Source organism: Gopherus evgoodei, chromosome 1 (assembly GCF_007399415.2).
Source record: "Gopherus evgoodei ecotype Sinaloan lineage chromosome 1, rGopEvg1_v1.p, whole genome shotgun sequence".
NCBI classification, from domain to species: domain Eukaryota; kingdom Metazoa; phylum Chordata; order Testudines; family Testudinidae; genus Gopherus; species Gopherus evgoodei.
The window spans coordinates 204489120-204505141 of NC_044322.1; the positions used below are offsets into that span (position 1 = coordinate 204489120).

Here is a 16022-nt window from a genome sequence, read left to right on the forward strand (position 1 = left end):
GTGTTCAAAGCCTGGAAACTGGAAAGGTTTATTTTTAGTTGCTCTAGATTAAAAACTTGTACAACTCAAAATCCAATCTTTTACTGCTGTCTGAAAGCTTCTGCTGTTCTGATACCCCATCAATTCCTCTCCAAGCTCCTCTGTCCATGCCACCTCTCACATTGACTGATGGCTCTATGATATTTCATTTTTTTCTGTCATATTTCTACTCTTACTCTCCCTGACTCATTAGAAATGTTAGGGGGTTTTGACACATATAATTTAGAGGCATTGCTTTTTCTGCAAAAAAGCAAACTGCTCACTTGAAAAGTATCACACCCTCTCACACGTGCAACTTCACCAATTAGACCACATTCTATTTAGTTTCCCATGTTATCTGCTTCCACTATTATATGATGAGAGATGCTGCTGGCCTACCCATAATTTCTCAGGTTACTAGCAGTGGTTAAATGAGGAAGGGGTGAGCCTCTTACTGCTTTCTCTTCCTTGTGTCTCCTTGGCCTGAGTAGTTCTTCCATTTTCCTCTAGCTCTCCCTGCCTGAAGATACACCTCCTGAGGAGGCATTCTGTTCCTCTACAGTCCTCCTGCTCTCCACCCAATGCAGTTACTGCTCCTACCACTGGGGCCAGAGCCAGGGTTCACCTGCTTGTCCCCTAGCTCTCTGCTCATCCCATTGGCATTGGGAAGCCTTAAGTGGATCATTTGCTCCCTCACAGCTGCTGATAGTAACCCTTTCAGTGGTTTGCCCATGGCTGTGATAGTGTGTGGGGGAAAGGTTTAGCCACTGAAGGGGTGGTGAAAATCACAAAGCACCATAATGTGCTAAACTAACAGCAGCAAAATTACTAGGAGCCAAAGGCTAAGTTCATGCAACTTTAAAGCTGAGAATTTAATTACAAAAGGAAGTCGGGAAAGTCAGAGTTAAGGCTCCCAACAGCAACTTTAATGCTGGCATGTAGCCCCTTGCAATAGGCTCTTTCATCACAAGATACAAGGTAATATAGAACACTTATATGTGCATATAAGGTAACTGAGATGCCACTGTGATACTGGTATTATTTGTAAGAGACTCAAAGCATCTAAGAAAGGTTGCATGAGGAGGGGGAAGGAGACCCACAAGAGGACAGGCCTAGAAGAATTAAATCCGCTCCCCAGTGATTGGGCCTGTGACACATCATTCCATATTCTTTATGAAAATATGCGTATGATAGGAATATGATATAACAGCAATTACTTTATGCAAGATGGGTCATGTGAGAGATCATTGGAAAGTTTATGAACTAATGAATGCGATTATCCAATTTCTATGCCTGTATCATTTCTGTACCTGAAGTTAGGAATATTGACTATGTATCTGTATTTCAACTATGTTACTTTGGGTGATGCCCCCTGCTAACATTTCAGGTACAACAATGAAAAAGACCGACAGTGCTGGTGGTTCATCAGCAAGAGACGAACTGTAAAAGAGCTTAATCTTCCTGTGAACATGTGGGTCAGCCTGTGAAGAATGGCTACAGGGGCCCTACTGGGGCATGTGACCACGTCACTGGATACTGGAACCCATCTTGAATTCTGTATTTTTCCATAAGAAGCTAGTGGGGAGGCGAACTAGGAAACAAAGGACTCCCACTGTATGCAAATCCTATTTAAGGGTGGGGAGTGAGGTAATCCAGGTCACCAGTTCTCCCCTGCAACCCCACCCAAGATGACTGCTGGAAACAATTAACACTGAACTGGGGGAAAGAACTGGACCCAAGATGGAAGGGTGTCTGGCGTCTGAAGAAGATTATTAGAACCAATTTTAGGATGAGAACTTACATGTAACCAGTTTCACAGGCTACTAAGGATCTCCAGAATACCAGTTTCTGTGAGGAGCACCAAACAGATCAAACTAACAGAAACACATGGACCATTAAGTCTTCCAAAAATGAGCAAATTCCTACCTTTCTACTGGAACCCAGACTGTCTTGAAAAAGGTAAGGAGTTAATTTTGTTTGCTCTCTAGGGCAGGTGAGGTCTTCAACATCTTAGGGTCCTGATCATGCAGAGTGATTAGGGTAGGTAGACCTTTATATCAGTGCAGAATGCCTGTGGCTTTTTGAAGGAGTGCATGCTGAAGACAAATATGGACTTAGGATCCCCTATTTTGAAAGTCTTGGCCAGCATTCTTCACTTCCTGTCTTCTAAATGTTTGCATCCTATTTAAACAGTGGCAACATCTTGCCTAAGAAATAGCTGTGTGTTAGTGATGGATAAAGACTTATAGCTCATGTGGGATCTGTTGGGGGAGCCTCAATCAGCTCCTGCCACTCCAGTTCCCATCAAGGGAATTGGATTAGGGCTGGGTAAATAGCCTAGATTTGAATAATCACTGACTGCACCTGCCAGCCTCAGTAGACAGGAGCTATAAGTCTGGGAGAAAGTGAGTGGAAGGGGGGCGGAGACCAGGAGGGATGGGAGGCTCAGGGGGAGGTAGAAGTTTGCTACTCTGTTGCTGACCAGGCCTGCATTAGGCCATGCCATTGTAAATAGTAGGAAACTGGTGGTGGGAAACAGACACAACGAGCATAGATGTTGTACCAGCTTGGTGCATCCCTGAGTCTGGGAGGAGCAGGGCCAAAGGGCTGGATACACAGGGTGCAACGGGCACCCTGTTACAGGATCTTTCAGATTGAATGCTGTTAAATAAATGTTAGCCTTGTCCCCCATCCTCTGGTCATATAGTATTATGAAGGGCTTTGAGCTCTGCCAATGAAAAATACTATGTAAATGCTAAGCATTTTCATTTATTATTTAATTCTTGTCTCTGTGAGGCTACTATCGTTGTTTGAGGATGGGACCAGGAACAGTGCTAGCCTGTTTGTTTCCTTGACCCTGATGTACTCATTCACTCAGGTCACATTGAGCCATGGCCACATCTTCATTCTCCCCCTTGCTAGTGTTAGGGAAAGCAGGGCTAGGAACATCACTCCCTGTTCTAGGAGTCATAGGAGTTGGATCTTCATTGCCACAGAGGGAGTAGTTTGAAACTTGCTGCTTCTCTCTCTGCCCTGCCTTCTGCAGAGGCCAGGGTGGTGGTGCTTTTCCCCACAGAGTCCTTGTGAGTGACGGATGTTTCAAATGTCGCTGGGTCTCAGTTGAGGGGGGAAGAAAGCCATCTCACAAGTGCCCTGTAGCTCTGTCTGGTCTGAGAGGCCACTGGATATATTTAGACCCCATGCTAAGTTCACAGCTCAACATTTTCTAGTCTGATAGGGCAAGCTGAGTGCCAGTGCTCCACGAGGGGGGGGTGGGGGAATAGCTCAGTGGTTTGAGCATTGGCCTGCTAAACCCAGGGTTGTGAGTTCAGTCCTTGAAGGGGCCATTTGGGGTTGGTTCTGCTTTGAGCAGGGGGTTAGATTAGATGATCTCTTGAGGTCCCTTCCAACCCTAATAATCTATAGCGTATTAAGCTTAGATTGCGTGCCTTGTTCTGTCTGCTACCTCCTTAACTACTTAAAATACACCTGTTATAGTTAATAAATTTATTTCTGGTTTACAATATAATCCAGTTTATGTGATTTCTAACTGGAGGCGGAGGGGCAGGGGTGGCGAGAAGTTGTGCATACTCTCCATCACATCGAGGGAAGAAGTGAATTTCACATAATTTTGGGTTTGTACTCCAAGGGGAGGTGGGGGGATGGATATCTGGGTGCTGTGGCAAGCCCCTTAAGATGAGCCTTCTCAGAGTGGATCTCTTTCTCTCTGTGCAGCTGGGTGTGGCCCTGTCTGTGTGCTTGGCTGGAAAAGGCTGGGGAGCCTAACCCAGCAAGACCAGGTAAATGGGCCCCAGGCTGGCAGAACAGTCTGACTCACTGGTGTCCCAGCACACCAGGTGACATCCAAGGGGGTCCAGCCCATCACAAGGCCAATCACAGGCAACACATAGGGGGGCATGTGGGATCAAATCTCCCCCCCACCCCGAGATTTCTGCTTGGCCTGCTGAGGGGAGCACGAAGGGCTCTGTTATTCTCCCACTGTGCCTGCCCCCTGACAGTCGGGCCCAGGTGGGAAGCACAAGGGGTGGGACCAGCCACTTCTCATCCTGGCGCTTTGGGGCACAGCAGCTGCCTGAGAGAGAGCCTGGCTGGGGAGGTGGCAGTGACAGGCTGCCCCCACATCTGAGTCCAGCTGCCAGGAACAGGGGCTGAGCGAACTGGAAACATGCTGATGGGAGAAGGGACTGCAGCTCACCTGGCCCCTAACCCTGACAGCCGGGCCGGGACAGGGGGAAGCCTATCGCGGACACCTCCCCAGCCAGGCTCCCTCAGGGAGTAACTGCGCTGCACAGAGCCAGCAACCCAGAACAGACAGCTTCAGCATGTGAGAAGTAGCTCCATCTCATTCCCCACCCGGGCCCAACTACAAGGGAGAGCAGACGAATGTGCCAGTGTGGAGGCACAGCAGGAGGAGGACAGAGCACCTCCCTCCACAAATAACTATGGTGGAGTAGGGAGACTGCAGTGGCCCCAGGCTGGGCGCAGGGGGTCATTGGGCAGAAACATGTGGGGCGGTCACGTCTTCCTCTTTAAATTGTCTCCCCCACTATCAGGAGTCACGAGTTATCTATGGGCCCAGTTAAGTGAGCTGAGCATATGCGAGTTCCCATGGGCCATGTGGGGAAAGATTCTTTCCTTCTCAGGCTGCACAACAGAAGCAGAGTTGCTTTGCCTCAGCTATTCCAAACTAAAGGTATAAGGTGACTCCACCATGGCATGAGCAACTCATCCCTCCGTCGTGTCCAAATTCCTGCCTAATCCTAAACTTCTGGATGGTTTCCCAAACCTGCCTCTAAAATCTCATGACTTTCTAGGTTGTAGTATCTATAGTTTTTGCACCACTATAACTGACACTGGAGAGAACAGTGAGAAAATGGAGAGCCTACTTAGCCTCCAAAGGAGATAGTTATTAAATCCCACTATTCTTATATGTTTTCCTAGTTTAAAATAAAGTAATTCCATTTATGTAACCCAGGGCACAGGGATGAGAAAGAAGTCACAGAGAAGATATTCTTTGGCTGCTCAATTTAGCTGTGTAGCAGCTATGCTTCTGCCTTACCAATCATTCATGGTGGGAAGGAAAGGACTAGAGAAGTTGAATGGATCTTCTGGCTCAATCCTAACCTAATCCTTGTATCTTTCTGGCTGCAAAAGGCGGGTTCTACCTCACACAAAAGTGCACACTCATCCTGTGCCACCCCAAAAATACCTCCCTGCCACCCACACCCAGTGGAACCACCCCAATTCTAGTGCTTATGGAGCCCTGTACATTGGGGAAAATGGGGGCAAGATTTGTCCAGCAGTGACAGAGAAAGGCCTGGAGGAGAACAAGAAAGAGGGCAAAAGAACCTGGGCGGGGATTTATGAAAGAGACGCAGAAAGTCAAAAAAGAGGACTGAAAAGGTGAAAGTGACTCCTGATGTCTCATTAAAAGATAGTTTTGAACCATTTTAGGTAATAACAGTTGTGCATTAAAGTTAAAAAAAAAAAAAAAGTCCAGCTCACGCTCTTCATTTTGTAATTTCAAACTCAATTTCGGGTGTCTGACAATTTTGCCATCTACTTTTTTCGTCCTCATCAAAACATTTACCATAGTAAATGTGCCAACTTGTCGATGATCAAACCCCAGGCTGCTGCTGGTGCCAAATCACTCTGTCTTGGCTGCACAGCAAAGCTTTCAACAGCAGATATTATGCAAGGCCTCACAGAGATAAAGAGCAAGAAGTTAGCAGCAGCAAGTTCAAGATCTTTCCGTGGGAAAGCCACTGTTTGCAGAGAGCGCTCCAGCTATCCCACTTGAGGAGTGAGAGACCCAGAGACCACTATTGCCCCCTCCTCTGCTTCCACTTCAACTTTCACAAAGGAGGTACCTAAAACCCTGCAGTGCCCTACAGACGGCTTGGGAAAAATCTCTGCTATATCCCACATATTAGTTCTTCATACAAATATATTTAGACCTTAGAGCCAAAACACTGCATTATTATACTATAAACATTGCTCTTATTTGTGCTCCTGTATCTGAAGGCTAGGGAATGATGTGGAATTGTCTATCTGTGGTTATGCGTGGACATCAAGCTTTTCTAATAAGCATATGATGAAAGGACATAGCATTCTCCAACACAAATGGCACAATGCGCTTGCATTGAGCTACAAAGAACAACAACTTGAAGTATTTTTTGTTCAACAGAGGCTACATCTTCTGCCATAGGATTCAAATTTCTTAACTACTGCCATTAAAGTATAAAAAACAAACAGTAGAAGAACTGTAGACATAACTATAGTATATGTAGATAAGTAGATATAGGAGAAATGTTGTAAGTCTGTTTCCTGTGTAATGCACCTTTCTCCTCTGGTGAAGACTTTTAGGCAATTTGAGATGGCTGTTACAGAGTGAGTGACACTCTTTCATGGAGATTTGTATTTGGCTTTTGTTTTCCTTATTCTGAAATATAATTTAGCCAAACAAAGTACTTGATTTTCTCTCTGAGGATGGAAATCACAGCAGTAAACCATCTAAAAGGCTGTGACTGTGCTATACAGCACTTCCGAGTCAGTAGCGAAATATACATCCTGACCCTGCAAACTTTTATTCCCCCAAATTAGGAATGTCAGTGTGTTCAGGCCCATGTTACTCACCTTCATTAACAGCATGAGGCTTAATAATGCAACAAGTACAGTTTGTAAATTTTGCACTATTGGCTGGACCATGACCTCCACTTGAGGGAAAGAACAACTCCAGCTCCTGCGGGTATAATTGAAATTGAAAATATTTTAGTGTTAAACAGTTGCACGTCTCAGATCTTTAGCACACACAGTATTGTTCTGTGATATCCACAGCCTCATTTATTTAGATACTGCTATAAGAACACCTATATTTATACTTCTCTCTCTAGCATCATTGATACCCAGGGCATGACTAATCATTGTATCTCCCACCTTGGCTGCTGCAAGCATTTCTTCTTCACTTTACTTCCATCTATTCGCATTCAGTCTGTTCAAAATGTTGCTGCCATAATCTCCTTCCTCAAATTGGCTCTTCCTAGTTTTCTGCATTCAGGTCAAGCTTTTTTACTCTCACCGTAAAATTACTCTATAAATTCTCTCCCTTATTTATATCGCTGATCTCATCCCCTCGCCTCCCACATTCCAACCCTTTGCCTGCGGGAATGGTTGGAATTCCCACTCAGTTCTCAATATGGCACACTCAGACACAAGGCGAGTCCAAACAGACCTCCTTCCCACTCATTTTGGGATTATCCTTAACAAGAAACAACGAGCTTGAGCCTGAACTTCTTATTTGTCTTCTCTAAGCTCTTTTCTTGCCTTCAAGACACTATCTTTTATGTTCCTGAATGTGAGCTGATGAGACCCATCTGCTCTGGCTGCCAGAGTGTGTAAGCAGAATAGATCTGCACCAAAATGCAGTGCCCTACAAACCTGACATTTTGTCACACATGTTCTGATCAAGTCTCTTTTCCAATTGCTCCTTTTGTTTCCTTTGCTCACTGTCAACTCCATGCCTTCCTTCCATGCTATTCATTCACTGTGCTCTGAACAGCCTGTCAATGAACATTAGCCAACCACCCGGAACATGGCCTCCAATAAGATGCATTATTCAACTTAAAAAAGGGAATTTGATTAATTTCCTTTTAAAAGGAAATAATAACCTGGAGATGTTACCATTAAATTCATCTCATTTTTCCTTGTATAACAGTCTCAGGGGTAATTCTTATCTCCTTAAGTTCCTTCTCAGAGCTTGTATACATTTACCGGAGGATCAATGCATAGCGATTGATGTATCAGTGGTTGATTTAGCAAGTCTAGTGAAGACCAGCCAAATCGATGGCAGATTGCTCTCCCATTGACTCTTGTACTCCACCTGAACGGGAAGCACAAGGGGAGTCAACGGGAGAGTGGCTCTCCTGTTGACTCAGGGATAGCTCAGTGGTTTGAGCATTGGCCTGCTAAACCCAGGGTTGTGAGTTCAATCTTTGAGGGTGCCATTTAGGGATCTGGGGCAAAAATCTATCTGGGGATTGGTCCTGCTTTGAGCAGGGGGTTGGACTAGATGACCTCCTGAAGTCCCTTCCAACTCTGATATTCTATGACATAGCTTAGCATGGACCGCACAGTAAGTAGGTCTAAGTACATCAACTTCAGCTACGTTATTCACATAGCTGACGTTGCATAACTTGAAGATCGATTCCCCTCCCACCCCTGTAGTGTAGACAAGGCCCCAGTTATTTAGTACTGTGTTTCAGAAGAAATTAAGCTGAACTTAGATTTTCTCACTCTATAGCTCTTGTCCCTGTAATGACTTGTAATCCCTATCTAAACAATGAGCTAAACAATACAATTTAGGGGCTCTTTCAACAGAAAAGAAATTACTTCTGTTTTTGCTGCTACCAAATGTACCCTTATTTTAAGTATTTACACCTATCTGAGGCAAAGGGTCAACTTCCTGGATCTTTTTATAGATAACGAAGAGCATGTTTTAAAGACTCTATTCTGGTCTGTTGCCACTGACTTTAAATAAATAAAGCAGTCTCACAACACCAGGAAAAAACAAAATAAGAAAATATTTACAAGTGTAACACTTGTAACTGGCTATATACAAAACAGATTCCTGAAAGAACAGTAAGAAAAATGACTAAAAGAACCAACACTTCAGATACAGGAATACCAAACTAAGACTATATGGAATTCTAAAAACCAGAACCTCGTCCCTACCTATATGCTTAAACTAAGATTACCCCAACTTTGGCCTGTAAAAACAGAGATGTTATCCCTGGATAGCCTAGTAGACAAACCCTCAACTTGATCTGCAATTCATTCTGTGAGAAGGACAATTCAACCATCATCAAACGAGCCCAGGACTTTGTTTCCCTTTCAAAAGATTTTTCCCAGTATGCTTTAACTGACTTTTCTTCCTCTCAGGAAAGTTTCTAAAAGCTGCACCCTACTAATTTTGTTGGCATCCGGTATGTAGCCACCTACCATTGTATGGCACCTGCCCATTACATTCATAATCCCAATTGCTGTGTCAGAGATAAACTTCAGTACTCACAAGGTAAGGAGAACACCTCCCCCCCCCAAAGATATAAAAATTTATATGCAAGTCTACTAAAATAGTGAGCTAAACATTTACAATCATCAGAGTAAAAATTAGCAAGCCTTTCAAATGTAATTACCATAATATTACAAAAACCAGCATTTTTAAAATAATTAAATGCAAGTATAGTAAAGCAACAATCTCATCAATAGAAAGCACACACTTATTGCTCTAACTAAAATCCTGTGTTAACAGGTTTTTTTTCCCCACAGCCTCTTTCTTCCAAAGCTGCCATTCAGCTATGCTGACAGTATGCCAGAGCAGAAATACAGGGTATAGTTACAGTACAGAGGCTGCAGCAGCACAGCTGTGGCACTGCAGCTACGCCATTATAACGGACACTTGCTACAGAGGTGGAAGGGGTTTTTCCATCACAATCACACACTCTTCCATCAACCTAGTGGTGTCTACACCAGGGCTTAGGTTGACCTAACTACATCTCTCAGGAAAGTGAATTTTTCACCCCCCCTCAAGTGACATAGCTAGGTCGACCTAAGTTTTAGGCAGAGACCAGACCACAGTTTGACTCTTACCTTTCAAAGTGAAGACATCTGGATCTTTCAATCTTACAGATTCAACCCATGAGCATGAATAACCACTGTGACCCTAACAGCATCCCAATGCAAGAGGACAAGGGGCATATTAGTATCTGGTAGTGAGTTTCAGCTGGCCTGACCAATTCAGTGTACCCACCTCACTAATATCATAACCTGTACTGAAAAAGTGTCATGAAAGATATCAATAGAAAGCTAACAACATATTGATCATTAATATTATTGTGTGGTGTATATGTGGCAGACTAATGCCAAATTATAAACATATTGGAAGTTTCATTCTTAAGGTGTGTCTGCCAGTCAGGGTTGAAGTTACCCCCACTCTAAACAGAGGAATGTACTTTCATCACCTTAGAAGTACTTCCAAGGTACATTAAGAAACAAAGGGAATGTATTTACATTAGAGGTAAACAGAAGCATCAAAAGGGAAAAGATAATCACTCAGCATCATGGCAGGGGGAAGAGATTGCAGGAAATAGATCAGTTTGCATTGTAGATAACACCTGTCAGGACTCTTCTCCATCAGACACTATGACCCCTTTCCTCACAGCAGGGGCAATTAACTTCAAGAAGGATTCATTTTCAAAGGTTTAATAAAAGAAAGGGGCAAAGAACCCTCAAGTGATCTTTCACCTAAGATGACAAAGGAGCTGAGCACTTTGTCTTTGTGGGAGATCCTGACCAACAGGGTGATCAGCTATCTTGCTGGAAGGTAACGTGATAAGAATCTGACCTTGAACCAAGATGGTAGGTTTCTTAAGTCGTAGCCTCTAGAAAGCGTTTTTCACTTTGATTTGCTTGTAATCATTTTCAGCTCTATCTTTCATACCTGGACTTACTAACAAAAGGAGATAGGGTTTTAAATCAACTTGTTTTACTTTTAATCTAAGCCACCACAGGGCTGTATCTGGATTGAAGTGATTGTTAATGCAAGTTAAAAGGGATAAGCTGTGAACTTTGTCTCCTTAGAGGAGCAAACAAATCTTACTATTCCTCTGAAAGGTCAGGGAAAGAACTGGACATTGCAGAGCACACCGATTTGGGAAAATTCGGGACTGGGAGTGTGTTGGGTCACTTGGCTAGTAGTAACCACGGCTGGTGGATACCAGAGTGTGGCTAGTGTATAACAAGCGGGCTGCTGAAATCAGAGTTGCTGAACCAGAGCTGCTTAACACAGAAACACTCAGTGAACGCTTGTCTGCTGGTGTCCAGGCTGTGAGCCACAGCAGCAGAACATTTAAGGCACCCAGGGCTAGAGGGCAAGTGGTGCCAAAACCCCTGACTCGTCTGGATTGTACCACAAAACATGACACCCAGCCTCACTACTCCCTTTCCTAGGACCCTTCCAGCCCAAATTCCACTTCTCCTCCAAACGTATCATATGCAACCCAAGTTTCCCTGTGCCTTCAACAGTCTTGCTCACTCACCATGACTCCTTACAGTGCCACTATCCCACAGATTTTCCCCATGTCCCCTGTGATGTTGCATTCCGTATGTTTTATGGAAACATGCTGATGAATATGACATAACTGGAATATGCTTTATGCTAAATACCCCTTGTATGGTATCATTAGAAAGCTTGTAATCTAGTGAGTGTGTTCATCCTATTTGTTTGCATGTATCCAAAAAAATACACAAATAATTTATTTTTAGTTTGAAAAATTAGATATAAACTTGTATTAGTGATGTAAACATATTAAGTGGAAGCCATTAATGGTGCTTCAGAACAGACTGAACCAGGGGAAAGAACTGGGCCCAGACTAGGAAGGAGTCCAGTCTGTAAAAGAAGCTTATTGGAACATCTGAGGGTGAGATTTTACGTGTAATCAGGTTCTTAATGTATTAGGCTTAGACTTGTGCGTTTTGTTTTATTTTGTTTTGTGACTGACTTTGTTCTGGCTGTTATTATTTGAAACCACTTAAATCCTACTTTTTATACTTAATAAAATCACTTTTGTTTATTAATAAACCCAGAGCAAGTGATTAATACCTTGGGGAGCAAACAGCTGTGCATATATCTATCAGTGTTAATTTATGAATTTACTCTGTATAATCTTTATACAGAGTAAAACAGATTTATCTGGGGTTTGGATCCCGTTGGGAACTGGGTGTTGGAGACAGGTAACCTGCTGAGCTGTTTTCAGTTAAGTCTGCAGCTTTGGGAGCATGGACTAGACCCTAAGTTTGTGTTGCAACAGGCTGCATGTCTGGCTCAACAAGACAGGATTCTGGAAGTCCCAAGCTGGCAGGGAAAACAGGCTCAAAAGTAATTTCAGCACATCAGGTGACAGTCCCAAGGGGATCTCTGTGACCGAACCCGTCACATCCCTCCCACAAGTTCACACCCAGACCCAACCTGAGACACTTACTCCCTCATAGAACCCAGAGCTCCAATCGTGTCACTTATCAGAGCCCTGCTTCTTAAGCATGCCCCTATACTCCCCTAACACATGCACATCAATATTTTTAAGCTTTGGCAATGTTTATATCCGCCAATGATAATATGTAACAATATGTATACATTGATACATATAAACTTTTACAAGCTGAGCTGGTAGGAATAAAGAGGGGCATGTTAGGGAACAAAGTATGGGGGAGAATTTGGTGAAGTTGGCAGTTGGGATGGTTAAGGGTAAGCAGGGGTTATGCAAGGTGAAGCCTGGGGCAATTCAGGATATGCACAGAAGAGTAACAATCTGGGAATCTGTGGGGGATATAAAGGGGAGAGAGTCATCTACATGATTAACTGCTAACATTGATACAAGCTTATTAAAATATGGGAAATGTCCACACAGAACCTCTGTTAACTTTGAATTAAAGTTGTTCAGCTACAACTATTTATTGTCGTATTTCAGTTTGTGTTAAGTTATTCAAACACCCCGTTTATTTCACTTCACGGCACACACTCATACTGATCAATATGCAACCACATATCTGTAACACCAACATGCACTCACAAATTTCAGCTCTGTAACTTCTACGTAAATATTTATAAGAGGTCACCCAATCCTACAGCTTCTCCTAAATATTACAGAAAAACAGATTGCAAAATGACATTTTACCTCACTTACACACACCAGTCCAAAGCCACATACGATAAAATTTATGAAAGCTATTACACTCATATTAACCATCAAAACACAGGACCATAAGCTCTAAACATGGGTGGAATTCCAGGGTGCCTGCTGATTGTTCAGAATGATGGTTGAGATATGTGGGCTGTGGGTGGCGGAAAGCAAGTAATTATGGTTGGGAAGGGATGAGTGGAACATTGATGGGGCGTTGAATGATTTAACTGCTTATTTCCTTGCTTTTTAGAATTTTCATTGCTAAGCCATCCAGTCTACACAATTAACTCAAAGTTAAAGCATCTGTAATATATACAGGCTTGGTAGTATTACATTTTAATTGGCAAATGTTCATTATAGCATATGCACACAAACCAACATCAATATTATCATCAATAATAATTAAAATTTACACATATACACAAGTAAGACTTTATGGGTCAAATCCAGTGATTTAGATTTTTGAATCAGGCTAGTTACAAATGGACTAACAAATGAATAGTAAGAGCAGGTATTAGTTCATTTAAGGATATTTTACTCTATTTTGACATGTGATGTTGACAGTCTGAGTTTTTGCAGTTTATAAAGCTTTAACCTTTTGAATCTCAATGTCTTCTGTCATTAAAGAATTACCTGACTGCCTCTCCATAATTTCCTACAGCTGTGAACATTTAAATAGATAAAAATCTTTAAAAAAAAATCTTACAAACCTCAATATCTGCTGAAATTATAAAAAAATAATCAAATTCTGCCAGAAAGTGGTACACAATGTGGCAGATGGGTTAGTCTCAGTGTCCTTGGCCACATTTTTTAAGTTTAGTCCCTCCAGGCTGGCGTGGAAGTATACAGGCAGTATAGCCTGCACAGTTACTATTTGCACTGTGGATAAAGACTGTCTTAAATGTTCCACAGTGACACGTTTATAATCGGTACTAAATTCAAATGAAAAAAAAAATAAATGGGATTTCTTTACTGATTGCAGCCTGATCATCAGATTAAGTAAAAATACAGCTTAGCAAATGAACATAATGAATAAATACATTTAAAAACTTACTCGAGCAGCAGAAGCAAAGGAGTCAGGGCCATGAGCTGCATTTCTTATGCCATCTGTTCCAAACATTGCTCTAATGCTGCCCGGGGCATCAGCACGAGCCACGCCAGAGTTTGCAGGTCCCAGTAACTTCTTCCATTCAGACACAGCATCATCTCCTAAAATCTCCATGGCAACAACAGGACCACTTGTAATGAAGTGAAGAAGCTCACTGCAAAACAGACAGAGCAGGCAGGGAATTCATTATACAGAGAACAACAAAATCTATGGACTAGTTCTCAACTCTCACTAGTGTCACAGGAAAGGATAACAGTTCACAGCACAAGTTATCACACATGATGGTGTGTAACACCAGGCTCTGGAGGAGTACTGGGTGGGATAAGGCAGGGAAAATGGAGACAAAAGACCAGGGGTGAGCCATTGCCTCTTTCCACTTGTGCTCCTTCGACACTGTAGACACACTGGTGTCCATCTAACAGACTCTATTCAGCCTGTCAATTTTTCCTCATTAAGGCAACATAAGCACTCCTATTAGAGACCTCTGCCTCCTTCATCCACCTCTAAATCCTCTTATCCAGTACTTGCCATCCTCTCCAATTAGCTTCTCTCACACAGGGACACACTCAACCTGTGCATGCTCCCTCACATCTGTGAGAGGCCTTGCACCAAACATGTGCGTTACCTCAAAATATTCACTCCACCATGTGCTTCTTCCTCGTGAGACATGGAGGGGACTCTAATCTCTGCCCCTCACTGAAATGGGAAACTGAATTCTAGTGAAAGAGGCCCCTTAATCACACATTATTAGCAAGACTAAGGGAAAAAGTAAGATAAGATGAAAATATACTGTATGTAGTTTTGTAACACAACTGTCTTATTTGTTTAGCACAGGCAAAGTGCTCAGTGCCGTACAAGCCACAAAGATAAAGACAATCCCTTCCCTGCAGACTGCTGCAGTCTTTCCATTGAATCAGACAGACTGAGAAGTCACTATATAATGGGAAATACAGAGCAGGGAAAAGAAAGTTGTTTGTTACTTTTTGTATTGCAAACTCACAATTTCTTGGTATCATCAGATATTGGGGGAAGATTTGAATAAAGAGAAGGTGACATGAGGGAAACATACGGAATGCTTGGTTAAAGACTCAAAAACCAGGAAATCCCAAAGTTAAGTCTGAATACTTGTAACGTTATTTCTGCTCCAGTGAACATATTCATCATGATATAGCTTTCAGTTACACAGTCACATACTACCATCTCTGCAGCAACCCACCTCATTCAGTTTGAAGGCTGGATGCTGCACAATGAATGAAAAAGTTGTGAGAGATTTTTTTTTTAATTCAGTTATTGTTAAGATTATCTTTTTTATGGCTTATAGACAAATACAGACACAGAGACAAAAAATAATTTCTGGAAAGCTCCTTAGTTCTTAAAAATAACTGCTGCGCAAACTATTTACATTAATGCGTATGTAAAATATGAAATTTAACATTCTGAACATTTAATCCCCAAAAAGTTAATAGCTACTTTTTCCTGCTATTCAGTAAACTTTCATTAACTACCGATCTTGCCAATTAAATCTGAAAGTTCTGTTTATGAAACACCATAATAAACCTCTAATAAAATGCTGTATGTAATTGGGTATGAGAATTTAAATTTTTATAAGCGTGAGGATACTTTTTCAGTTCACTTAGTACAGCAAAATCCCATACTACAGGTATCGCTGGATGGCAAACAGAGTACATCATAGTGAATAGAGGGCTTACAGTTTCTCAGCCGGCCATTAGTTTAGCAATCCATGAAATAACACTGCAGACGGAACTCTTGTTAATTTATAAATTGATTCAAGCAGACTTACTCAGCAAAGAAAAAATGGCAACTCTTTGTTTTCCTAGGATCTATACTATAGTCTGACATTTCCTAGGATCATTTCTCTACAGTGGACAGAAGGAAACAACCTGCACCAACACAAACCAATTGCTGCTCCTAGAATTAGGTGGCGATTACTGTATTCGCAATGCTCAGGAACCTCATAACAGTGCTCCACTTGGCGCTCTGTCAGTTGCAATTTCTTGTTCTGCATGACCAAAAACGTAAGTATCTCTACACAGCTGACGTTAAAGTGCTGCCACGGCAGTACTTTAAGTAGCTGTGTAGTCGCGGTTCCAGAACTGGAAGAGAGCTGTCCCAGTGCTGTG

General features: G+C 42.5%; 1 protein-coding gene across 4 annotated transcripts in view; it reads right to left on the bottom strand.

The window, feature by feature from the left end:
• The window catches only part of NME7 (NME/NM23 family member 7), a 185182-nt gene that overhangs the window by 100162 nt on the left and 68998 nt on the right, over positions 1-16022 (bottom strand). For all 4 annotated transcript variants that reach the window (XM_030583535.1, XM_030583544.1, XM_030583525.1 and 1 more), the window contains 2 exons: positions 13828-14035; positions 6676-6781 (listed from right to left, as the gene is read on the bottom strand). In XM_030583535.1, the coding sequence (XP_030439395.1) occupies positions 6676-6781; positions 13828-14035 (314 nt within the window). The remainder of the gene's footprint in view (positions 1-6675; positions 6782-13827; positions 14036-16022) is intronic.